The sequence below is a fragment of the Mesocricetus auratus genome, unplaced genomic scaffold (assembly GCF_017639785.1).
Source record: "Mesocricetus auratus isolate SY011 unplaced genomic scaffold, BCM_Maur_2.0 Super-Scaffold_100010, whole genome shotgun sequence".
Taxonomy (NCBI): domain Eukaryota; kingdom Metazoa; phylum Chordata; class Mammalia; order Rodentia; family Cricetidae; genus Mesocricetus; species Mesocricetus auratus.
Window position 1 is genome coordinate 81,098,114 of NW_024429194.1, and position 26,168 is coordinate 81,124,281.

General features: G+C 47.3%; 1 protein-coding gene across 6 annotated transcripts in view; it reads left to right on the plus strand.

The window, feature by feature from the left end:
- Positions 1–203: 203 nt before the first annotated feature.
- Efcab6 (EF-hand calcium binding domain 6) overlaps positions 204–26,168 on the plus strand; it is a 185,239-nt gene continuing 159,274 nt past the window's right edge. For 2 of the 6 annotated variants that reach the window (XM_040754059.1, XM_040754061.1), the window contains exons 1-3: positions 204–302; positions 11,509–11,615; positions 22,128–22,276. In XM_040754059.1, coding sequence (XP_040609993.1) covers positions 11,545–11,615; positions 22,128–22,276 — 220 coding nt within the window. In that variant the 5' untranslated portion in view covers positions 204–302; positions 11,509–11,544. Of the gene's footprint in view, positions 303–3,912; positions 4,089–11,508; positions 11,616–11,931; positions 12,019–12,293; positions 12,389–22,127; positions 22,277–26,168 lie in introns of those variants that run through there. The other 4 variants (XM_040754064.1, XM_040754060.1, XM_040754063.1 and 1 more) reach the window with 4 other exon arrangements.

Below are 26,168 nucleotides of genomic sequence, written 5' to 3' on the forward strand. Positions count from 1 at the left end.
CAACTTAAAGAAAAACAGAGACACCACATGCCTCCTGTTTCCCGTCCTACCCAATGACAGTACCTCCGGCGGAAGTTCAGCCTGGGCCCAAGCCGCATCTGGCTCCGCCCCTCCCTTGGCCAATCGCAACTCTGTTTCTTTCTGGGGGCGGGGACTCGCCGCCCATTTAGCAGGCACCCTGGTTGCTAGGGCAACGGCGTCCTGGAGACGCTGCTGGCGTCCGCCCCCCACCCCGGGAGCCCCGCGGCTCTGTCCGCGCACGGGTGTGGGCGCGGCCGGCGAGGTGGAGGCCACCCAGCCGGGTAAGGCGGCGCGCGGGCCTGGGAGGGCCAGGGGGCTGCGCGGAGCGAAGCGAGGGGCACGGAGGAGCGGGCGGGCACCCTCGGGAGGTAACTTTTCCGACTTCCCTCAGCTTGCGGTGTTTGCCACCCGCTCATTCGCGCGCCCCAAGTAGAACCTGAACACCACGTTCTGCACTTGTCTTGAGAACTTGAGTGAGCGACCTGTCAGCCACACAAGGAGCGAGTCGCAAAGGCAGAACAGCCTTATTCTGCAGTCAGGCTTTCTCCCCGTACACAGCCTTGTTTTACATTAGTTACCCTCATTGTCCAAATTCCATCTGAAGACATTTTGTGAACTATACTGAGGTTTCAGACTGGACTAGCTAACCCTTCGGGTACCTTTCTTTCTCTCCTGAAAAAACGTTTTCTTTTATTTTTAGAAGGTCTCACTATGAAGCTCTGGCTAGGCTGAAGCTTGCTGTGTAGACCAGGTTGGCCTTGAACTCAGAGATGTGCCTGCCTCCTTCTGAAAATACTTTCTACAAGTCTTCCTCTTAAAAAGGGCTCTTTAGTCACTCCTGAACAAAGCACCCGTTTTCCCTAAATTGTCTCCGTGTCCTAGAAGAGTGGACTTAGAGAAATGTGGTAAATAAATTTTGTCTTTACACATCTCATTTCATCCGGTTCTTTAATCCATTGCCTCCAACTCAATAAACATTTCTTTGGCTAGATGCCAGGGATTCTAAAACGACTCCACCATGGCTCCTTGGGTCTAGCTGTTTGTCTTTGGCCTAGCCTTACAAATTTGAGGATGAAGGATTCGATTGAGTTATGTGTGCATTGCTTTTCTTCTCTACATTCATTTCCGAGCTTGGTTTAAGACAGGCATTTTTTTTTTGGAAGAAATGTTTAACCGAAATGGGACATGGTGGTGCAGACTTGCAACCTCAGCATTTGAGAGGCCAAGGCGGGAAGATCTCATGTTTGAGGCTAGCACTGGAACCCTGTCTCAAAAAACAAGAAACCCACAAGCCTTACCTTATAGCGTATATCTCGAATACCGGTTTTATTTGCTCTTACAGCGTATATTCTGCGCCCTCCAGCCACCCACGTCTTTTCCTCACACAGAAATTGGGGACCCGTGCTGTGACCCTTACAGCTGGTCAGCACCCCTAACGGAACCCGCTCTGCAGGGCAGTTCAGCAGCTCAGTGCTAAAGAGATAGTTGCTTTCGTAAACCTGCCTCACTGGTCTGTATCAAGAGCAAGTGTTTAATTCAAGCCTGTAGATCAATGGTTCTCATCCTGTGGGTGGTGATCCCCTGGGAGTCGAATGACCCTTTCACAGGGGTTGTGTATCAGATAACTTGCACATCAGATATTTATATTATGATTCACAATAGTTGCAAAATTACAGTTATGAAGTAATGAAATAATTTTATGGTGTGGTCACCACCACATGAGGAACCGGGGGTGTTTTTTTTCTTGTTTGTTTGTTTGTTATGTTGTTTTCTCGAGACAGGGTCCCTCATTGTAGCCCTGGTCATCCTGAAACCAAGTGCTGGGATAAAAGGTGTGTGCCATCATTGCCCGGTGTGAATAACTGTTCTCAAGGGTCTCAGCATTCTGAAGGTTGAGAACCACTGACATAGATTAGAGTCACAGGATGGCTTCCTGACGGCTCCTTCCCCTGCTATCACTGACACTTAAGCCACAGGCAGTAGATGATAAAACCAGATGCCAACGGCCACTTTTTTCCTTAACATTCTTCATATGATTGTTTTGTAAAATACATTTAGATAAAAATAACTCCCGTGGGCTCGTGGCAGCGGTCTTGTAATATATTCAAGGTTTAATTCACTTTCAGTGCAGTGTTCTTCAGGGTGTTCTCAGCATCAGGCAGGGAACATGTGAAGGGATGGGCGTGTTTGGGGAGACCCCATGACTGGGCCTGCAGCTCACAGGGCGCCTCCGGCGCTCCCTGCTCCAGCTCTACCTTGCTTTGTCTTGGTGTTTGACCCCTTGTTGCTGTTTTGCTTATTTGGCTTCAGATGCTATTGTCTTTTCTTCTGCTCCGATTTGTGATTTGACCACTGTTCCCATCGGTGAGTACCCTGAGCACTTGCTGTGTCAGGCACTGGAGGGTCTCACATGGATTTTAACGTTTTGTTAGATTCAGTTGTTGTGTGTGTTGGGAGAGGAGAGAGAGAGAGAGAGAGAGAGAGAGAGAGAGAGAGAGAGAGAGAGAGAGAGAGAGAGAGAGAGCATGCATGGCAGCCCATGTAGTAGTCAGAGGACAACTTGCAGGAATCAGTTCTCTCCTTCCACATGTGGGTCCCAGGGATCAAGCCCAGGCTTAGCGGCAAGTATCTTTATCCAGTGCGCTATCTCATTGACCCCCACATACCTTTTAAATTCAGTCCCCAGAAAAAGTACAGTTACTATGAAAAGGTATAGTTAGTGGCACAGGGTAAGTCACTTCACAATGCTGAGAAATAGTAGAATGAGGCTTCTGCTCCTATGTTGTCCGATAGTAGGACCTCTGTTCTGAGCAAGCAACTGTCCAGTTACATACCTGAAGTCCAGGCAGGGCTTTGGGAGGACAAGTAAGAATACCTACCATGTGGTAAACTAAAACATATAAATCAGCACAAGGAAAAAATACGGACAGAACAGTGTCGGAGGTAGCTTAAACTGTTACCTGGACACAGTGTGAACTCATCTAAGAAGGGAGTCTCATTTGAGGGATTTCCCACAGCAGACTGGCCTGCATATATGTCCATACGGGACTGTCTTGATTGTTAGTTGTTATAGTAGAGCCCAGCTCATTGTGGGTGACATCATTCTCTGGGCAGGTGGGCCTGAACGGTATAAGGATGATGTCTGAGCATGAGCCAGTGAATGACCCAGAAATTGAGGCAGCAAGCATCATTCTTGGATGGTCTCTGCTTTTAGTTCCTCATTCAGTTCCTACCTTGACTTCCCTCAATGATGGACTGTGGCTTGAAGTGCAAGCCAGATAAACCCATTCCTTCTCTACGTTGCCTTTTAGTCTGGGAAAGGAAATTAGAGCAAACGAGACAACCATGGGCAGGAAAGACAATGTTCAGGTCTTGATCAGTAAAATTGGGCTGTGACATTAGCTATGAGCTTCTTGTCAACTTGAGGCAAGGCAGGATTAAAAACCATTCCAGTGGCTGCACATATAACTCAGCAGTGGCGCACTTGCTAACACGTGTGAGCCCTAGGCTCACTTCCCAGCACCTTCCAAATGGGATTTATTTAATCCAGGAAGGCAAGGCCTTTAGTTCTCTCAGGAAGAAATCTTTTCTCACATTTAGATGGGGGGGGAGAGTTCTCCTGGTTTTCACCGGGCTGAGAAAGTCTTTGAGATTTCCACTAAATGACAAGCGTGTAAGCTCAGTGTCCTCACTTTTGCCAGAGAAGGCGCTGCAGTTTGAACTGAATATTTGAAATGAAAGATCCCCGAGTCATAACAGTTTCCAGTAACATATACTGAAAATTTCCCCTCTGGGAGCTCGTGAGTGGGATTATCCTGCCCCCTTGTTGACTCCAGTCGCCTGTGTGCTCATTTACTTAGCAAGGATTTAGTGAGCAGGTGTCCAGTGCTAACCTTGACTGGGCTTTGAAGATGGTACAGTGACAGTCCCCGTCTTGACTTCATATTCCTCCAGCTCTCGTGTGGCAGTGTTTTTTTTTCTTGAGTTGGGTTTGATTGCTTGATTATCCTTTAATATCCTGAGATGGTGCTGTTGGCCTGCTTTCTGAGTCATCCTCTTACTGACTGGTGAGTATTCACACAGTGAACTGTGGTCCTCCTCCAGCTATGAGAGCAATGGTCTTAGCGATTTTTCTTTTTAGATGTTTGTTTTTTTGGAGGGCATGGGTGACGTGGCATGCATGTGGGACTTGGTTGTCTCTTTCTACCTCGTGGGCTCTGGGGACTGAACTCAGATCATCCGGCTGCGCAGCAAGCGCCTTTACACTGAGCCGTATCGCAGGCTCCTTGTTCATGCCGGTACTCGCTCCAGGAGAAGCGCTAGAGTCAGCCCATCCCCCCCCCCCACTTTTGCATTTGGTTGAGAGTCTGCAGAGCTTGTAAGCGGTCACACGTGGTCCTTACTCTTAGGATCCAGGTTGAGAACACACTTTAAAGAGAGCAGTTGTTTCCATTTTGCAAATGAGGAGACTGGAACAGGAGAATCACCTTGCAAGTGTGCACAGTGGATGGCATCGGCAGCCTGACCCACACCCTTTACTTTTCCCACTGTCCAGAAGCGAAGATGCTTGGTGGCTGAGATATGTGTGGAAGGGTGTGGAAGGCCACAGTGGAGCGTGTGACATTTTAATGCACGTGCCCCCAGGTAGAACAGAACTCCCTTTGGATGGTCCAAGAGCCAGCATTCTCTCAAGTATGTGGATGTAGCTGCCCACATCTTTTGTGTGACTCATGATCTTTTTCCAGTTTAGTCAAGTGCTCTCTCCCTTCCCTGTGTGATGCCAGCACTAACAGTTTGCTCTTTATGCCATTGCTGTTGGCTGCACGTAGTTCCCACTCTCGTGTTGAGTTATGTGTTCTCTGGGTGCCAAGGCAGATGGATGGTACTTTTGTTAGGATTCTGTTATAAATAGCATCTGGTAAAAACTGGACATCAATTCTTCTCTGGCAAATGAACAGATAGATCTGGGCACTAGCTGCCACATGGTGGTTCTGCCTGTGGGCGAGAAGCGTAGCTGGAGCTGGTGTGGTGCCTCATTCCTGTGATCCAGCAGGCAGGGAGGTAGAGGCAGGAGGATTAGGAACGCAAGATTGTCCTCTGGTACATAGTGAGTTCTAGGCTAACCTGGGCTACACGAGACCCTGTCTCAAACAAAACAATACACCAAAGTCATAAGAAAACCCCGAAACTCTGCAAGTTTGTGGTTTTTGCAGGATACTGGCTTTCCAGGCATTGTTAATTTCTACCATCAAGTTCTGAATAGTTACATTTGTTAATGTCTCAGGATGGTCTTTTCTTGGAAAACCTAAGGATGATATAGTTAGGAACGAGACTTGTAATATCTGTCATAGTGTCTTGTCCTGTGCAGTACCTTGTTAGCTTTCAAGAGCAGAGTAATATTAGCCCAGGTTTCTTCCTCACTGTGTTAGGTGTTCATTGTAGCCCACAAGAACAAAGGCCGTGCTCATCCTGGGGGGTGCACATCCTGTGCAATGGTGCTCATCCTGTGCAGTGGTGCTCACCCTGTGCAGTGGTGCTCACCCTGTGCAGTGGTGCTCATCCTATGCAGTGGTGTTCACCCTGTGCAGTGGTGTTCACCCTGTGCAGTGGTGCTCACCCTGTGCAGTGGGAGCATCCTGTGCAGTGGTGTTCACCCTGTGCAGTGGTGCTCACCCTGTGCAGTGGTGCTCACCCTGTGCAGTGGTGCTCACCCTGTGCAGTGGTGCTCATCCTGTGCAGTGGTGCTCATCCTGTGCAGTGGTGCTCACCCTGTGCAGTGGTGCTCATCCTGTGCAGTGGTGCTCATCCTGTGCAGTGGTGCTCACCCTGTGCAGTGGTGCTCATCCTGTGCAGTGGTGTTCACCCTGTGCAGTGGTGCTCACCCTGTGCAGTGGGAGCATCCTGTGCAGTGGTGTTCACCCTGTGCAGTGGTGCTCATCCTGTGCAGTGGTGCTCATCCTGTGCAGTGGTGCTCACCCTGTGCAGTGGTGCTCACCCTGTGCAGTGGTGCTCACCCTGTGCAGTGGTGCTCACCCTGTGCAGTGGGAGCATCCTGTGCAGTGGTGTTCACCCTGTGCAGTGGTGTTCACCCTGTGCAGTGGTGCTCACCCTGTGCAGTGGTGCTCACCCTGTGCAGTGGTGCTCATCCTGTGCAGTGGTGCTCATCCTGTGCAGTGGGAGCATCCTGTGCAGTGGTGTTCACCCTGTGCAGTGGTGCTCATCCTGTGCAGTGGTGCTCATCCTGTGCAGTGGTGCTCACCCTGTGCAGTGGTGCTCACCCTGTGCAGTGGGAGCATCCTGTGCAGTGGTGTTCACCCTGTGCAGTGGTGCTCACCCTGTGCAGTGGTGCTCACCCTGTGCAGTGGTGCTCACCCTGTGCAGTGGTGCTCACCCTGTGCAGTGGTGCTCACCCTGTGCAGTGGGAGCATCCTGTGCAGTGGTGTTCACCCTGTGCAGTGGTGCTCACCCTGTGCAGTGGTGCTCACCCTGTGCAGTGGTGCTCACCCTGTGCAGTGGTGCTCACCCTGTGCAGTGGTGCTCACCCTGTGCAGTGGTGCTCACCCTGTGCAGTGGTGCTCACCCTGTGCAGTGGTGCTCACCCTGTGCAGTGGTGCTCACCCTGTGCAGTGGTGCTCACCCTGTGCAGTGGTGCTCACCCTGTGCAGTGGTGCTCATCTTGGTTGTCACCCTGGCGCACCAGGGCAGAAGAAGCCTCAATTAAAGAATTGCCTCCACCAGTTTGGCCTGAGGGAATGTCTGTGAGGCATTTTCTTGATTGCTAGTTGATGGCGAGGGCCTCATCCACTGTGAGCAGCGCCATCCCTAGGCAGGTGGATCTGGAATGTAGAAGAAATGTAGCTCAGCTAAGCTAGAGGAAGCAAGTCAGTAAGCAGCTCGCCTCCATGGCTTCTGGTCCAGGTCCGGCCTCAATGTTTCTTTCTGTTTTTAGTTTCTGTCATGGCTTCCGTTGATAATTGTACTGGCTGGTTTTGTGGGTCAACTTGACACAAGCTAGAGTCATCAGAGGAAGGAGTCTCAGCTGAGAAAATGCCTCCTTGAGATCCATCTGTAAGGCATTTTCTCAATTAGTGATCAGTGGGGGTGGGCCCAGCCCATGGTGGGTGGTGCCATCCCTGGGTTGGTGGTCCTGCATTCTAAAAGAAAGTAGTCTGCTGAGCAATCCAAGGGAAGAAAGCTCCCCTCCATGGCCTCTGCCTCAGCTCCTGCCTCTAGGTTTCTCCTCTGTTTGAGTTCCTGTACTGATTTTCTTCAGTGATGAACAGCAATGTTGAAGTGTAAGCCAAATACCCCCTTTCTTCCCCTATTTGCTCTTTGGTCATTGTGTTCTTGTCACAGCAATAGAAACCCAACTGAGATAATGTAATCTATAAACCGACAAAAAAAACCAACGAAAAACAAACAAAAAAACCCCTTTCCTTCCCCCCAAAAATACCCCTTTCCTTCCCAAGTTGCTGTTAAAAGTTGGGAGTTCAGTCTGTATGTTTTCAACAGATATGTACATTATCTTATAGCTTTTAAAATATTTTTATGTTTGCATAAAAGATGAAAAGATCTAGTATAGAAAGGCTGTGGGTACTCCTAGCTCCCCCACCCTCATCCCCGGTGATACCATTAGCAGAATTTACCACAGTGCAGTGCTCAGAACTGGAACACAAGCTCAGATACAACGTCAATTTAACTGAACCCATAATTTAAAGCTTGATTTGTATTTCAGGGGTCTCTTTCTCTCATTGTGAGGAGTCTCTGAGGCCATTGAGGTCAGCAGAGTAAGGGCTCTCGGGAGACAAGAAGGCAGTTCGGTTCAACACGGTGATAAATAACTCAATCCTTTGCTCATGATAAAGCTTGAGAAAAGACTCTGTGGAAACTGTAAAGTTCATGTGACAGCAGCTCCCGTAAATATGGGATTTATAGATTGAGAAAAACAAGCTCGTGATAAGGCTCTGCGGGAGAGTCTGGTGTGGTCCTGCCATACGGCTAACACAAGGATCATCAGGTTACTAACCACATCCTCTCCCAGCCTCCTGGGTACAGAACTGCTTGAACATCTATCCACTTGAAGAGGCCACCCTGTGTGTCTAACACACCGTGTTTCCCCCCAGTGCTTATCTGTGAGCACAAGAACCTCTGCGTTTCTCACATCTCACAAGTTTTATTGCAGTTTAACAGTTTAATTTGTCAGTGTTTATTTAAAAATTAATAGGCAATAATATTTTAAGATGTGTATGCATGGAGGGTGGCAGGGTCGTCTGTGTTGCTCAGGCTGGCCTTTAACTTACGGTCTTTCCTCTGCTAGGATAACTGGTGTCTACCACCTGTCTCCCCTAGAAGTATGCTTTTTAAGACTAAGGGAATAACAGAATTTTGTACTTTTTTTGGTTTCCGTTTTACGAATGTGTGAGCTGGACGGGTATGCACAAATGCAGGTGTGTGTGTGTGTGTGTGTGTGTGTATGTGTGTGTGCTGGAGGACAACTTTCCGTGCCATCCTTAGGAATGCTGTCTTTCTCCTTTCAGAAAGCAATTTGATAGGAATACCCGCAGACATCCTACTTTCTCTGCCTCCCCAACATTGGGTTTGTGTGTGCCATCATTCTGGACTTTGCTTTTTAATGTGGGTTCTGGACATAGAACTCAGGTCCTAGGTGCTTATAAAGCCTGCACTTCCTGAGCCGTCTCTCTGGCCCGTCTGTGTTTTTGAGCCAAGAACATAGGCAGGTGGATGAGAGGAGAGACAAGGCCTTGTGATCCAGATGTGTGAAGTTAGATGTACAATGTCATCTAGGATGCGGAGAGAAGGGAATGGGAGCCAGTGTATGGTCCCCACCAGGTGATTAGAAAGAAGGTAAGAGAAGCCATAGCAGGATTTTCTGTGTGGGGTCCTCAAGCTTCAGAAGTAGTAACAACTGCCTTATCCTGTCATTTTGGACTCTGAATACCCACCTGGGATCTAGGATGCAGGGGTGACATAGTGAATGTGGATGTAATATATAATAACAATAATATATATAACAATATATAAATATAAAATTCATACAATATGTTTTCCCTCCCATAACCTCCTCGCTCCCACCCCACTCAACTTCATTCTTTCTTCTTGCTCTCTCTTAAAAAAACAAAGGCTGAGTGTGGTACTAACCTTGAATACCAGCACTTGGGGAGGCAGAGGCAAGCTTGGTCTATAGAATGAGTTCAAGGACAGCCAGAGAAACCGTCTTGACTCTCCCCAAATCCCCCAAAAGCACAAAAATGAAAATCACAATTAACAAGCAAAAGGCCACTAATACAAAAAAAAGCCAAAACAAAACAAAATGAAACAGAACATTCACCCCCCACCAAACAAAACAAAATAAAAAAAAACATGGAGTCTGTTTTGTGTTGGTCAACTAGTCCTGGGCCTCTGAGTGTGATGGATATACCCAGTGTCACTTCCCTTTGCCGCCAGGGATCAGTTGCAGATAGCATTTTGGTTATTGTACCCATGCCCACTTCCCTCTCTCAGTGCTGGGACCTGGTCTAGCTTGAACCTTCATTTGTCTTATATTTGTCACTGCAGTCTCTGTGAGTTCATATGTACATCAGCCTTGTTGTGTCTGGAGTTATCTATCACCTCTGGTACGTACAGTCTTCCTAACTTCTCTTCCATGTAGATTCCTGAGCCTTGTACGTACAGTCTTCCCAACTTCTCTTCCATGTAGATTCCTGAGCCTTGAGAGGAGGGGTTTGATGAAGATACCCCATTTATGACTGAGTGCTCCAAAGTCTGTCACTCTCTGTCCATTGTCCCATTGTGGGTCTCTGTATTAATTCCTGTCAATGGCAAGAAGCTTCTCTGATGAGGGATGACCACAGGGGTCCCATGAAACCCTCCAAACACCACAGGCTACTGCCAGGACTACTATTTGCTCTTTATAACTTGATGGTAAGACACTATTGTTGAAGACAACCCTTACTTATGTCATTAAATATGGAGAAGTTGATCTAGTGTCTAATTAGAAGTTTCACCCCCAGGACCCACCGATTAGCATTCATGATGCTGGAAGCTATTTTGTATGCTCCTGGAGGAGAAAGGTGGTTATCGATATTGCCTAGCTACAAACCCTGCAATCTGCAGCACTGACCAACACGCAAGATATACTGGTGTAATAGTGGCATTAACATTATGGGAGTAATCAGCCACTTTTTGATTGGAATTAAGATCTACTTCATAAGATGGAACCCATACCTGACATTGCTAAAGTGGCCAAGAACCTAAGACTAGATAGGTCATAGGCCTAGAGGAACACAAGACGATTATTTTGCTAAGGGAACATAGCAATACATACTGCTATACTCATAGATCAGTACCTTGCTCAACCCTCATCAGAGGAGCTATTTCTAAGAGACTTGTCATTTATTTATTTGTTTGTGTGTGTGTGTGTGTGTGTGTGTGTGTGTGTGCACGTGCACGCACAAGGGGCAGTAGAAAAAGGCATTGGACCTCCTAGAGCTGGAGTTCCAGGCTGTTGTGAGCTGCCTGATGTGTGTGCTGGGAACCAAACTCGGGTCCTCTGGCAGCAGTTTTCAAAGTCTGCAAGACTCACACCAATAGACACATCACTGCAAAACGGATGCAGGACTATGAGGGACAACTGAGGTCAGTGTAACTGTGTCGGGGAGGCTGGCCTGTGTGGAGGGCAGTTGTTCCCAGGGCGATCTTTAGAGGCCTGTGGAGGCAGTAGCAGCCCCTCGGAACTTGGACACATTCTTAGTTCCCGCCTGCTCTTCATGGCAATTGGAATCTAGAACTGGATGCCGCGATCTGTTTCTAAGAAAGGTTCCAGGTGACTCTGAGCAATGTTTAGGTTTCAGAAGCAGTGAGCTCCAGGACTAGGAGAGTTCAGCAGGCAGAGAGGGAGAGGTGTGGGTGGCCAGGCCGAGGTGACAGCATGCGAGGACAACGGTGTCTGCGTGGAAAGGACCTCGTGTGTCCCAGGGACCACCAGAGGCCAGTTGGGCAGAGCTGTGGGGACAGGAGTGGGAGGCAGCTGCAGAAAGGCACAGGCTGCTACAGGGCCCCCCTGGGTGACTGTAAGAGTGACAGTGATCTGAAGCGACAGGGAAGCATAGAGCTTTCACATTACTGTTCCGGCTGGTGTGTGTGTGTGTGTGTGTGTGTGAGAGAGAGAGAGAGAGAGAGAGACAGAGAGACAGAGAGACAGAGAGAGAGAGACAGACAGAGAGACAGAGTCAGAGAGAGAGAGACAGAGAGAGACAGAGAGACAGAGACAGAGTCAGAGAGAGAGACAGAGACAGAGTCAGAGAGAGAGACAGAGAGAGAGAGAGAGAGAGAGAGAGAGAGAGAGAGAGAGAGAGAGAGAGAGAATTGGGTCGCAACATGGGAAGAGGAGGGTCCCATGGTGGCTCAGAGCACCAAGGAAACTGACCAGCCCGTGGGTACTAACCCAGCTACTCTCTTCTTTCTTAGGATTCTCAAATTTGCAAGTATTTGATCTAGGAGAAAATGAGGCGCAACAATGTCAAGCTAAATGTGGCCAAAGCCAACAGTACCAGATCCGGCAGCACCAAAGCCAGGTAAGCCGCTGCTGTGCCGAGCCCCATGCTTCAGGCTTGCGGGGAAGGTGCCTTCAAAGTTGGTGAAGTTCCTGTGCATCCTCCTCCTGATTCGTGTTAACCATTTGTCTGGCATGTAGGCGTATTCCTGTTTGTTCAGAAAGTCCTGGCTTGTCTTGTGTGTTCTGATTTGGAATGCCTTGAAAGGGATGTTAACCCGGCAACCACTATTACATAGATACCCTGTGGGAACAATTGGACCACTCAGGATTCCTGCAGCAATCCCCTCTTTCTGCCATAGGTGGCAGCATCAGCAAATGTTTGGTTGCTCTAACTGAAGCAGGGACGCTCTAGAAACTTGGCCTGCTGCATAGGGCTTGGGGGACCTGGATGGACTATAAATAGCACATTACCTTGTCCGCTGGTAAGGTAGGGGATGAGTGTAATTGTTTCTAGTTCTTACACTTTGGAAATGCCGAGAGCAGGACTGCTCTGTGGCAGCAAGCTGTGACTCTGCTTCTTCCCATTGTCCTGTCTGTGTCTGTCAGCTGGGTAGGGGTGGTCACTGAGAAAATCCACTGGGCAGAGCATTATGACCATGACAGAGAAGGCATTCACAGGCAGCCTGGAACACACAGAGATCCCCCTGAATGCTGAGAGTAAAGGTGTGTCCGCCATGCCTGGCTCATGTATCACTCTTTCGAGGATTGATATGTGCTAGGTGTATGGTCATGGTCCCCCATCTCATGGCCTCCTAGGGAAGACACAAGGAAATTCCTGAGACTCATGGCACTGTGAGAACTTTGCTAACACTTTCTGCTTTTCAATAGATGGGACGAGAGTGAGAAGTCATGGATGGCGGTAAAGGGAAGGTGATCCTCAGGCATGGGAGGATGGATGGTGTGTGTGTGTGTGTGTGTGTGTGTGTGTGTGTGTGTGTGTGTGTGTGTCTGTAGTGTGTATGGGCATGTGTGTTTGTGACAGTAGAGATATATAGTGCGGTAAGTGTGAGGGGTGTGTGTGTAGCATGTGGTGTGTATATGTGCATTGAGTGTATGTGATGCATGTCAGGTGTGTGTATGGTGAGCATGTAGTATGATTGGTGGGAGTGTGGCATATGTGTGGTGATTATATGTTAGTATGTGTGGTATGTTTGTGGTGGGTACATGTGTATGGTGAATGTGTGTATGGCAGGTGGGGTGACTGTAGAATGTGTGGTAAATATGTGTGATGAGTATGTATTACATGTGGCGTGTGTGTGGAGCATGTATGGTGAGAGTGTATGGTGTGTGTAGTGTATGTATAGTGTGAAGTGTATATGTGGTAAGTATGTGGTGAGTGTGTAGTGTGTATGGTGAGTGTGTGATATATGTGTGGTGAGTGTGTATAGTAAATGTGTGGTGAGAGTATATGGTGTATATGTGTGTATAGTGTGTGTGTAGTGTGTAGTGTGTGTGGTCTATGTGTGGTGAGTGCCTGTGTATTGAATATGTGGCATTTGTGTGATGACTCTCTGTGTGCGTATGTGTGTGTGTGTGTATGTGTGTGAGTGTGTGTATATGTGTGTGTGTGTGACAAGTGCCTGTGTGGTGTTTGTGAGGTGACAGAGGCTGTTTGGTTTCATGAAGCTTGTAAGTCTAATTTACGGTTTCCCACATAAAAGTACAGTTGCAAATTCCGGTGGGGGCAGCGCAGAGGCAGTCCTCGTCCAGGGACTTAGGATGGCGTGGAGGCGTCAGAGGACTGGAGGGCACAGCTGGTGGTGGGAAGCACTAGGTGGGCAGAAGCCAGCTCATATGACCCACTTACAGGGAACACTTGAAACAAAAGGACCCACCATCCCAGTACAGCTATCTTTGTCACCCATTCCCATGCTGTCCGTGCAAGGGAGCAGGTATTTATATCCGGGTGTTTGGGCTGCATACTCCCTGGGCCCTTTTCTTTACATTGTTCTAAATGCGTTGTTGCTATATATTCTTATAATCGCCATTTCCAGCTCATTAAAACACATTGTCTTTAGGAGTTGTGCTTGTTTCGTTTAGGGGTTTATGAGGTCTGTCTTGTGCTGTGACAGGGTAGGGTTGAAAGCCGGGCAGCACTTGTTAGGTTGGGTTCAGGATGGAGGAGGGGGCCCTGCAGGGATGTGGGAGGCTCCAGTGAAGGAAGGGTGGGCTCACACAGGAGGCGCCGTCATGGAGACTGGTCAGTTTATAACCACGGTTGTTTCTGCTAAATTGAATTCAGATGGCTGACTAAATTGTTTTTTTTTTTTTTTGATACCCTATCATTTGGAAGCAGCTTGCAGATCAGCTCGCATCCTTCTAATTCCTATGTTGAGGACCCGAGACTGGGATTTGCTGCAGCCGTGGAGTCTTAAGATGGAGGCAGTTCGAGAGACTGGGCTTCCCATGCCAGTGCCAGACCCTGGGTTCCTCAAGAGCGCTTGTGTCTGCATGCATGTATCGAGCATACATATGTGTGTGAGTGTGTGGAGGCCAGAGGTTGAGGTTGGGTGTTCTCCTCTGTCACACTCCACTGTGCTTATGAGACAGGGTCTTCCACTGAACCCAATGGCTGCTTTTATGGCTGGTGTGGCTAGCCAGCAAGTCCTGAGGATCTGCATGCCTCCCTGCCAGCACTGGGGTTACAGGCACACACTGCCACACGCAGCTGTTCATGTTGCATGCCAGGATGTGAGCTCAGGTCCTTGGGCCTGCGTACCGGTCACTATGCACTGAGTCATCTTCCAGACCTTCTCTCGAGTAAGTGCAGTCATAGACTGCAAGCTAGGGGTGTTCTTTTGGGTTGATAGTAAAGCTTCCTTATTCCCCCATCAAACCTGTGTAAAGTCCCATCGTCCACCAGATCCTTCGCACATGCCCACGTAAGCACACACAAATGCACGCTGGTGCAAGTGTGTAAGATGCTAAAGGTTAAGTTTAGTTTGGGTCTCAGCCCTAGTGATCCAGTAAATTTGGCCCTGTTTTCCTCTCTAGTGTTTAATTTCCCTTTCTTGAAAGTTGCAAGTAATGGCATCTGACCTAGGAGATTGCTACAGTGTTGATGGTTAGATACTCAGCAGCCTGAGAAATAGGTACTAGGCCTTGTGTTTGAAGCTGGTAGAATCTCTGGGAAGATTTGCTAGCGTTTTGCATTGTTTTGAATTAAAGCCTGTGTATGTGGAGGCTTTTGGGGGGAGCTTTGAAAAATCCTCATGGGCTATGTTTACCAGGCCACTTCCAGGGTTTCTGAAGTAGTGGGTAAACTTGTTCAACCCAGCTGGATGTCACCCGAGAGTGTGACATTCCAGGATGACTCAATGGTTTAGGGACATTGCACCCCTCTCTGCTGGGATTATACACACATTTGGCTTTGTTTGTTGGTTTTATATTTTATGTGTATGGGTATGCTACCTGTATGTCTGTGCACCCCACATGTTGGTGGTGCTGGGGATTGAATCTGAGTTACACACACACACACACACACACACACACACACCTTACATATACTAATCAAGTGGTGTACCATTGAGCTATGTCCTCAGACTCAGTATGCCATCCAAATACATGGATTCTATGTGGAAGGAAAAGGTCAGGGTAGTTGGCATGTTCATCACTTCAAACACTTGTCATTTCCTGTTGTCCGGAACATCCAGAAGCATCTCTAGCAGATGCTTGAAATGTTGTCAATGCCAACTGAAGTTGCCCTCCTGTGTGACTCAATGTTAGGGCTTCTTTCTCTATTCAGCTGCACCTGCTGGCATCCCCTGCCCATGTCCCACCTGCCCCTAGCCTTCCATTCCACTGTCTTCTATCTGATCAACTCAGTCTCTATGCAACACTTACTCCCTACATTCTACACTGGAGTCGTTAAGAGGGAGGGGTCCCTTGCTCTTGAACTTGTGTGTGTGTGTGTATGTGTCCATATGTATGAACACATATGTAGAGGCCATAAACAATCTCTTCCCACCTCATTTTTTGAGACAGGGTCCTTTACTGAACTTGGAGCTTGCCAAGTTTGCAAGACTGGCTGGCCAGAGAGCCCCAGGGAGCCTCCTGTCCCAGTCTTCCCCGCATTGGGGTGACTAGAAGCCTTCCACCATGACCAGCTTATTTACATAAGTCCCAGGGGCTTGAAATTATGTCTTCATGCTTGCATAGTAACCACTTCATCAACCGTGCTGCCTTCCCAGCCATGTTCCTGTCTTATCATGTTCTTCTGCCTGCTGACTTTAGATGAAAAGACACAGGAGGGCGAGAGAGGGTGTTTCCTCTGTCTCCAGACCGCAGTGTGGCTTGCCTGTAGATTTTGACGTGGGGATACTCATTTGGAATATGTTTGCATCATGAATGTTTAGGGTAAATATCACATAGGGTCTGTTTCCAGAACATCCCCGTCAGCCCTTTGGAGCATCTGTGTGGTAACTGCATCTTATCACCCGTGGACAGTAGGAAGGAGAGTTGGGAAGTGCCGGAATAGGTCATCCAGCCTTTCTCCCGGGGAAAGGGGGCGGTTCTCTGCGGGGCTCTCAGTGGTTTCAGGAGGAATTACTTTCCATAGGATGGTAGTTTTTCTTTTTCTTTTCCACGCTGCCTTCAGATAAGTGTTTCCTGAATTGAATGGCTTTGTATTGAAGTAATAAAGCACACCTCAGGCAGTGGTTTTGGGTTGATTATCTCACTCCTCAGGTGGCACTGTAAGGCATGAGGCCAAAGCCTGGGCAAGCTGCGTTGTTATTAAGAAGGGGATTTATGGGGAAAATAAAAACCCCAGGCCCCTGTGCAGCAGCATGTGCTGCAAGGGCTGTGCTTCTGTGGATGTTCTGCCTGCCTGAGGAAACCCTGCCTGAGGAGGGACCCCACGCTCTCAGTCCCTCCAGCCCTCGGTCTTCCAGGAACTTACTAATTCTATAAAATGACAAGGCATACTTGGTCATTGACTAACATGCAAACTTGTATAGCCAAGGATGACCCCGAGTGTCTTATCCTCTTGCCTTCACGCCTCCAGTGATGGGATTGTAGGTGTGCACCACTGTCATAGTTAGTTTTTGACAACTCGACATAAATCTAGACATAGCTAGGAGGAGGGAATCTCAATTAAGAAACCGCCTCCATCAGATTGACCAGTGGGCGTGTCTGTGGGACAGTTTGATGTAGGAAGACCCAGTTCACTCCAGGGCAGGTGATCTAGGTTGTATAAGAAAGCAGGCTTTGCAAGCCAGTGAGCAGCTCCCCTCTCTGGCCTCTGCTTTAGTTCCTGACTCTAGTTTCCTGACTTGGCTTCTCTGGCTGATGGACTACAAGTTGTAAGCTCAAATAAACCCTATTCTCACCAAATTGCTTTTGGTTGGTGCTTTATAAGAGCAACAGAAAGAAAACTAGGACAGCCCCACAACTGGTTTTATATGGTGCTGGGGGTTGAACCCAGGGCTCAGTGCATTCTAGGCAAGTGCTTTGCCAATCAAACTACATCCTTGGAGTCTTACCATCTTTACCATCCGTCTTCATTGCTCCAGTGTTAGGTCTGAGAGGCCCAGGACTGTATCTGTTCTGTTCATGGATCCCCCAGCCTTGTAAGCTTCTTGGATTTCCTGCTTCTTCCTTAGCTCTAATCCCCCATCTTCCCCAGAGTGCTTCTGTTTTCTCTTGTTGCCCAATTGTACAATGTCCTTTAGGACCCTTATTTCTGGAAGGTAGTAATGCTTCTCCCATTACTAATTTTAAAGGGTGTTTGTTATTTTTCTTGGTCCCCCAGTATTTATCGACTTTGCTAATATTTTCAAATAGCAACTTTTCTGCTCTGTGGCTTTTCTCTCCTGTTTTCAGGCCCCAGCCTTCAAATTTCCTTCCATTATTTTTCTTTCTTAAGGAAGAAGCTTAGTTTTATTCATTTGAGATTAAAAACGAGAGGTATCTGGGGTCAGCAAGTTGGCTCTCTGGTAAGGGCGCTTGCTGATGACCTGAACACGAGTCCCAGGATCCTTATGGTGGAAGGAGACAAATGACTTGCAAATTGTTCTCTGTCCTCTGACCTCTCCTCATGCGCACCGTGACGTGAAACTCACACTGAATAAGCAAGCGATGTAAAATAATTAAGGGTAAGTGCCTGTGTCACAAATGTCTAAGTGTTGATTTATAAACCCCTTGTGTGCCTCTCTTTCATCTCATGGCTTCCTTTGACCATCTGGCCGTTGAAGAGCATGTTAACTCACAAGCAGTTGTGAATGACCTAGTTGTCGTCTGCTACTGGCATATCATTCCTATGTGGTTTAAGATCATACTTTGAAGATTTCAATAATTTTAAGTTTACTGAGGCAAGTTTTCTTTTTTTAATATTTAAAAATATTTATTTATTTTTTTATGTATGAGTGCTCTATCTGCATGTATGCCTCCACACCAGAACTCATTAAAGATGGTCATGAGCCACCATGTGGTTGCTGGGAATTGAACTCAGAACCTCTGGAAGAGCAGTCAGGGCTTCCTAACCTCTGAGCCATCTCTCCAGCCCCCAAGGCTAGTTTCTTCTGATATTGTCTCTTGGGACCAGTTTATTGAGACAATATCTTCTGATATAATCTATCAGGAGAATGCTCCCCTTTGTATTTGAGAAGAATTTGTATCCTGGTGAGTAGGTGTTCTGTAGGCATCTGTCAGTTTGTTGGGGCTTTAGTGACTCTTAAGTCTTGGTCTTACGGCTTTCTTTATTTTATGTGTAGGAGTATTTGCTTGCATGTGTGGCTGTTCATCATGTATGTGCAGTGCTCATGGATGCCAGAAGAGGGTGTTGAATTCCATGGAACTGGAGTAACAGGGTTGTGAGCATCATGTATGTGCTAGGAAATGAACCCAGGTCCTCCGGAAGAGCAGCCAGTGCTCTTAAATGCTGAGCCGTCTCTCCTGCCCTTGATCATCTTCTAAGTAGTTCTGCCATTGTTAGTGGTGGGTATGGAAGTCTCCAGCTGTGGTTGTTGAAATGTCTGATTCCTTGTCTGCCTGATTGTGTCATGTGCCTCAGTGAGTCAGGCTCTGCTCTGGGAGCCCGTGGCTTCTTTTACATTTGCATCTCCTGTCTGAAGCACTCTGGTTTATTGGTGTGATTTCTGACCTATGTAACTTTTCTTTGTTTCTGAAAATGTTCTTTGAGAACTTTTGCAAGAAGGCTTGCTTTTGCAAGAAGGTTTACTAGGGATGAATTATCTGAATTTTCATGGGACCAAGGAAGCCTTCATTTCTCCCTTACTTTTATGCTAGATATAGGACTTAGCTTGTTTTTTTTCCTTTTAACATTTTTTAATTGAAAAACATTTTTCATATATTTTCATAGAATTCTTCTTGATGGCCTAGCTTCTGAAGGCAAGCATGCATGGACCATTCTTTCATTTAAATTTTGTTTTTTAAATATTTACTTATTTTAATATTTATTTATAATTACTAAATTATTTTTCCAGTCCAAGTTCCCTCTCCCTCCTGCCCTCCCCTTAAAGATTTATTTTATTTTAAAGCATGTGTTAGTTTGTGTGTGGTATGTTCACATCATGAATACAGATACCCATGGAAGCCAGAAGAGGGCGTCATATCCATTGGAATTGGCATTACAGGAGTTGTGATCTATTGGATGTGGGTGTTCCTTATGTGTTCTTAACAGTTGAACCATCTCTCTCTCCAACCTTGGACCATACTAAAACTTTTGTTTAGAACTTGGCATTTGAAATAACTCATGGATGAAATCATGTAGTCATGCTCTCATCCCCTTCTGTGTTCTTATTTATTTGTTATCTTTCGTGTTTGGTGAATTTTCTAAACTCATTTGGTAAGGTTGGGCCTCTGCTCTGTCCAGCCCCCAAGTGTGGCTGGTTGATGAACTTCGTAGTCAGCTCATGGTGGGACATTTTCTAAGTGCTTGGGGACAGCCAGTCTTCCAAGTTTTCCATGGCTGCATGTGCTGGGACATTCACTCCTCCTCTTCCAGCCAGGCATGGGTAGCTCTGCTCAGACTTCTCCATGGCTGTGCAGACCTGCAAGCGCAGCCTGGGGTCTTTCCAAGAATGTGCCTGGCTCCCCATGTGCCCACCGCCATCATCACTCGGGTGGCCGGCTAGATTTCCAGGGAAATTTTTCAGAGTCTCGGCTTTCTGTTTAAGGTTTGGCTCTCGAAATTTTGCCTCATTGCCTACTCCTTCAGGAAGCTGTGGTTTTTAATTCTTTTTTTATTTAAAAAATTATTTCTCATTTTACATACCAACCCAGTTTCCCCTCCCTCCCCTTCTCTCATTCTGCCTCCCCCATTCCCACCCCCTATCCACTCTTCAGTGGGGCAAGGCCTTCCTCGGGCGGGGCGTCAACAAAGTCTGGCATACCAAGCTGAAGCAGGACTAAGCCCTTCCTCACTGTATCAAGGTTGAGCAAGGTGTCCCACCATAGGGAATGGGCTACAAAAAGTCAGTTCATGATCCTGGGATAGGTCCTGGTGCCACTGCCAGGCCCCCCAACAACAGATCAAGCCACATAACTGTCACCCACATTCAGAGGGTCTAGTTCAGACACGTGCAGTTTCCCCAAGTGTCAGCCCATAGTCTCTGAGCTCACATTAGCTGGGGTCAGCTGTCCCTGTGGTTTTCCCCATCATGGCTGTGACCTCCCTTGTTCATATGATCCCTCCTCCCTCTCCTCAACTAAACTCCAGAAGCTAAGCCCAGTGCTTGGCTGTGGGTCACCGCATCTGCTTCCATCGGTTACTGGATGTAGGTTCTAGGATGATGATTAGGGTAGTCACTAATCTGATTAAAGGGGAAGGCCCATTCAGACACTCTCTCCAGGATTGCTAGGAGTCTTAGCTGAGGTCAGCCTTGTGGATTCCTGAGAGTTTCTCTAGCACCAGGTTTCTCCCTAACCTCATAATGGCTCCCTCTATCAAGATACCTCTTTCATTGCTCTCCCCCTCTGTCCCTCCCCCAACTTGATCTTCTTGATCTCTCCTGTTCCCATCCCCCATCTTCTCCCTTATATCTCCCCACCCCAGGAGATCTTAACTGTTTTCCCTTCCTGGGACCCTCCATGTATGTCCCTCTTAGGTTTTACCTAGCTTCTCTGGGGTTGTGACCTGTAGGCTGATTGTCCTTTGCTTTATGTCTAATGTCCACTTATGAGTGAGTACATACCGTGTTTGTCTTTCCAGGTCTGGGTTACCTCACTCAGGATGGTTTGTTTTCTAGTTCTATACATTTGCCTGCAAATTTCAAGATTCCATTTTTTTTTACAGCTGAGTAATACTCCGTTATGTAAATGTACCATATTTTCCTTATCCATTCTTCGGTTGATGGGCATCTGGGTTGTTTCCAGGTTCTGGTTATTACAAATAATGCTGCTTGTATGTATATGTTTATGTGTGTGGTCATATGCCGTGGTATATCTATGAATGTCAGAAGACAACTTGTAGAAGTGGGTTTTCTGTCTGTCTCTTTTTGTGTGTGCGCGCGCATGCGTGTGCAAGAGAGCATGCGTTCACATGTGTGCACACAGAGTGTAAGTACATGTGTAGAGGTCAGAAGACAAATTTGTTGAAATTTCTCCTTTCACTAGATGGGGCCTGGGGATGGAGCTCAGGTTTCAGGCTTGGCGGAAAGTGCCTTCACCCTCTGAGCTCTCTTGCTAGCCCTGACATCTGACCTTTTTCATGAATAAATGGTACCAGATTGTTGTGAGATTCACTCCCATAGTGCCAACAGTCTGCGGAGACTCCTGGGTGCCATTTGGAGATGTTCAGAGTCCTTGTGCCTGTTTTTGGTGCTTTTTGTTAGCAGTGCTGCTCTTCTTGAGCACCCAGAGACTCTGAACATTCTTTTTGTTTTGTTTCTGAGACAAGCTCACCCTCTGCTGCCTGCCTCCACCTCCCCAGTGCTGGGGTCACAGGCGTGCATCAACACATCCAGCAAGAATCAGAACTTGTCACCTCTTACTGCCTGCCCCAGAAGTCAGTCAGCAGTGCTAATCGTTCTCTAATTTCAAGAATTATTCTTTGAGAATTTCATCATGCAATGTAATTGGATCATATTCACTCCTCCAGCTCTTCCCTCCCCCCTCTTCATCCGTGCTGGCTTGCACTGATAAACCACTGAAAATACACACACACACACACACACACACACACACACACACACACACACACACAGAAAGCTCACAGGTGTCAAGCCAGACTACTATACCCAGCAGAGCTGTCATAACTGAAGGAGAAGGAATGACCACCTTCCTGCAAAGGATGCTGGGAAGGGAATAGTTGAGACTTGAGGAGAAGAGGCACAGCTAGGAGGCAGCAGGAAGAAACAACAAGGTCAGGCCAGCGATTAAGCAGAGAAGGACCAAGAAAACAACATTTAAACAATCTTTATCTCTGCCCTTTTGGAGTTCTTTGGATCTGCTGAAAACAGTTTAAACAAGGCTTAGTGTTACCCTTAAGGATGGTCAGACAGGAGCTTCCTGGAAGTCAGTCATGTTTGCATGACAAAGATGCTGTAATTTTCTCTGTTTCCTCTCACAGGGATTTAATGCACAGAATGTCAATCTTACCAGACTGGCATAGTCTGTACTCGAGGACCCAGAAGCTGACGTGTTCCCGCCCCCACTCCTCACCATGCAAAGAGCATTTGAAGACCAGTTGCCAAGATTTATGTAGACCCTCTTCGTCAGGTGAGTGCTCACGAGCGACTACAACACTGTCCCCAGACACCACTTACTTTGACACGGGCTCAGTTAATGGCATGCTGTAAATCATGTTCTGATACCCTCCCTAGATCCTGTGTGGGGAAATGTAGACGTGGGCTCATCAAGTCACTTTCCTCAAAGTTATGGGCAGTTTTAAAGTGAGTGGTTAGGATTTGAACCCAGGCTGTGTGATCCTGGACTCTGTCAGCTTAATGTTTGTGTTACTCAGTAGATGACAGTTGTATAAATTGGAGCAGGCCTGTCCCCCAGTAGTCTTGTTTGCAGACTACTTTGAATAGAAGGTACCAAACGTTCCCACGTAACTCCTCCCCCAGCCATCCATTACATAACCTTTCAATTTCATAGTTTTGAGATTTACATCTAAATCAAGTTCATGTTTTTATGAAGGGTTTAAGGTCTACATCTAAAATTTTCTCCCCATCCTCCTTTATTTATTTTTTTGGGGGGGAAGGGTTTCCCTGTGCGTAGCTCTGGTAGTCCTGGAACTTGCTCTATAGACCAGGCTGGCCTTGACCTCACAGAGATCCACCCACCTCTGCCTCCCGAATGCTGGGATTAAAGGGCATATCTCATCACCGCCTGCTCATCCTCCTCCTTTTTTGGGACAGGCTGTCATGTAACGTGGGCTAGCCTCCAACTTACTCCATAGTCAAGGATGACCTTGAGCTTATGGTCCGCTTGCCACCACTTCCCAAGCTCTGGGATCATAGGCTATGTCACCACGCCCAGTTCATGTAGGGCCTCATGCTTGCTAGGCACGCTCTCTGCTCGTCAAGCCACACCCCAGCCCTGCACTCATTGTTCACACCGCTGTCCCTTGTCTCACCGTTTCACTTGTAGAGTAGCCACCTGGCAGTCCATCATGTGCCTTGCGGAAGTTGGTTACCTCCATCCCCCATTCTGGTTGCTTCTGCCTTTGGGAGTTATGAGAAAGCAGCCACAAATACGTATTTGCAGAGTGGTTTTTGTAAGGATGTGAGTAGTTAAGCCATTTGGATTCTTCATTTGGTTTAAAGTTAACAGAATTTGGCTTACTATTTCCCCAAATTCCGTATCTTTAGACCTTCCCTCGTTTCCTCCTTAACGTATTTGCCACTTGCAAACATCTTATGAGCGCTGGTTCAGGATGAGCACTGTTGATAGGTGCTGAGTACAGAGTTGGGTCTGCTGAAAGGCTGACCCTGCAGGAATGCAACCAGAGACAAGGAAGAGAGGCAAACTGAAGGCTGAGACTGAAGCATGCACACAGCAGCCAGGGTTCAAGCAGGAAATCTAAAGGATGCAGGATGCAGTGCGTGAGGGGGGGGAGGGACATGTGAAGGACAGATGGCTATGACCTGTAAGCACAGACAGGCGCTAATCTCGCTGGACACATGCTTGTGAGACTTTACGCCAATGGTCCTATGTGTCTACTAGTGATCTTGGGGATACAGACTTGATATCTGATGGCCACCTGTCTATCCTAACTTGGGGTCTGTTGTTAATGTTGTTTCTGATAAAAAGACATAGTAAAATGCCAAGCCATTCCAGCTCATAGCTTCATGTCTACAGAACAGTGCAGGGGGGTGGTCTTAGTATACTTGACATATCTGGTAGAGCAGAGGAGACTAGTGTGAAGGGGCTATGAGTCCAGGCATCCATCTCGCAGAGTTCTTAACACTGAAAGACCCTCCAGAAACTGGCACATGTGTGTTTCCCCCAAAGAATATTATTGATATCAATACAGGCATTCTTTGGTAAGTTTCCCAACAGAATATTAATTGTAGTGTAAGATCTTGTGCATTAGCAGAAGTAATTACATTTATAGGTTTTTGTGTTGTTTTGTTATTTTGGTTTCCGAGACAGGGATTTTCTGTGTAGCTTTGACTGCCCTGGAACTTGTTCTGTAGACCAGGCTAGCCTTGAACTCACAAAGATCTACTTGCCTGTGTCTCCTGAGTGCTGGTATTAAAGACATGTGCCACCACATGCTCAGCTTACACTTATGTTTTAATTACATTTCTTTTCTGACAAAAGTGTGTGTGTGTATGCTCACACATGTCAATGCCTGCACACACACAGCTATGTGTGTATGAATCACACAAGTGGGTGTGACAACTTTGGGTGTCAATCTTTGCCTTTCACCTTATTTGAGGCAGGTTCCCTTTTTCTTCACTGTCGCATAGGCCAGGCAGCTGGGCTGCAAGTGTCTGGGGTCTCTGTGTCCTATCTTAGTGTCATAGGCATGCTGGAGTTATAGGTATCTACTCCTGCCTTTGGTGTTACATGGGTTTTTGGGAGCCAGACTCTGGCCATCATGTTTGCAGGGCAAGCTTTACCCACTGAGCCAACTCCTAAGCCCCTAATAACATTTGTTCAGTAGGGATCTAAATTCCCATTCTCAGGGTTAGCTGGTGCGCATTTTGCTTCGTCTGTTGCCCATTTCCATACAGTGTACTGAAGTTTATTACTAGTGGGCATAAGTTTTCTCTGGATGGAGCTGTGCCCCTTGGCCCGCCCTTTTCTCAAGTGTATTTCTTCTTTGTCATTTGCTTTTCATGTTGGCCGTTCATATTAAAAGTTCACCGAAGTGTTTGTCTTTTTAAAAGTTATTTCTGGGGCTGGAGCTATGGATCGCTGGTTGTTATTTCTGAGCACCTGGGCTAGGTTGGCAGTTCACAACCATGGTAACTACAGGGCATATGATGCTTTCTTCTGACCTCCACAGGCACCAGGCACCCATATGGTACACATATACACAGGCAAAACGTCTAAATTCTTTTTAAAGCTATGTCTACAGGGGTGGGGAGACTGCTTAGGTGGTAAAGTGCCTCTGAGCAAGCGTGAGGTCAGGAGTTTGATCCCCAGAACCCAGTGAAAAAGCCTGGCATGGTGAGTGGTATTTGTGAGGAATCCCAGCACGATGGAGGCAGAAACAGACAGATCCCTGGGTCAATGACGAGTCAGTTAGCCTTGTTCAAGTGATAAGCTCCAGGCCAAGTGTGAGACCCTGCTTCAAAAAATAGAGTGGAAAGTGATAGGAACGGATGCTTGAGTTGACTTCTGGCCTCCACACACAGGCGTGTATATGTGCCAAAGTACCCAAGTACATGCACACCTTCCCCTCTTGCACAGTATACTTTTATATAAGTGTTTGTGTGTTTGGCATACCACTCTTCCCTCCCAGTGGGCACCACCAGCAATTCAGCACTCTGTTGTCACTGGTTGCACTTGGATTTGTAGATGTGGCTGTGTAACTTGTACAGCAGATAATATCCAATATCTGAGGCTACAGCAATGGCTCAGCTATTAAGAGCACTTGTTGCGCTTGCAGAGGACTGGAGTTCTGCTTCCAGCACCCACATCAAGTAGCTCATAATAGCCTGCAACTCCAGCTCCAGGGAATCTGACGCTTCCTTTTGGCCTTTGCAGGCAATGCATGCAGGTGGCACATGCACATAGATACACACCCCCCCCCCACACACACACAGACTACAGATGAAAACAGTTAAGTTAAAAGTTTTTTATCTTTGTATCTCAACTTAACACTCGCTGGTCCTTTCATTCTATGTAGTCTGACACTAAGCCAGGATCTCCAGGGGCCATCTCCTGCATCACAGCCATCCTGGATTTGGGTTGTGGTGGCAGGGTTGGATATCCAGAGTCTTTTTTGCTTGCCAACTCCACCAACAGCTTCTGCATGTGGAAGGATATCTTCTGTTGCTATGAAGAGACACCATGGCCATGGCAACAGTTATAAAGGAAAACATTTCATTGTGGTGGCTCCCTTACAGTTCAGAGGTTTAGTCCATTGTCGTCATGGCAGGAAGCAAGGCAGCAGGCAGCAGACATGGTTTGGAGAAGGTGCTTAGAGCCC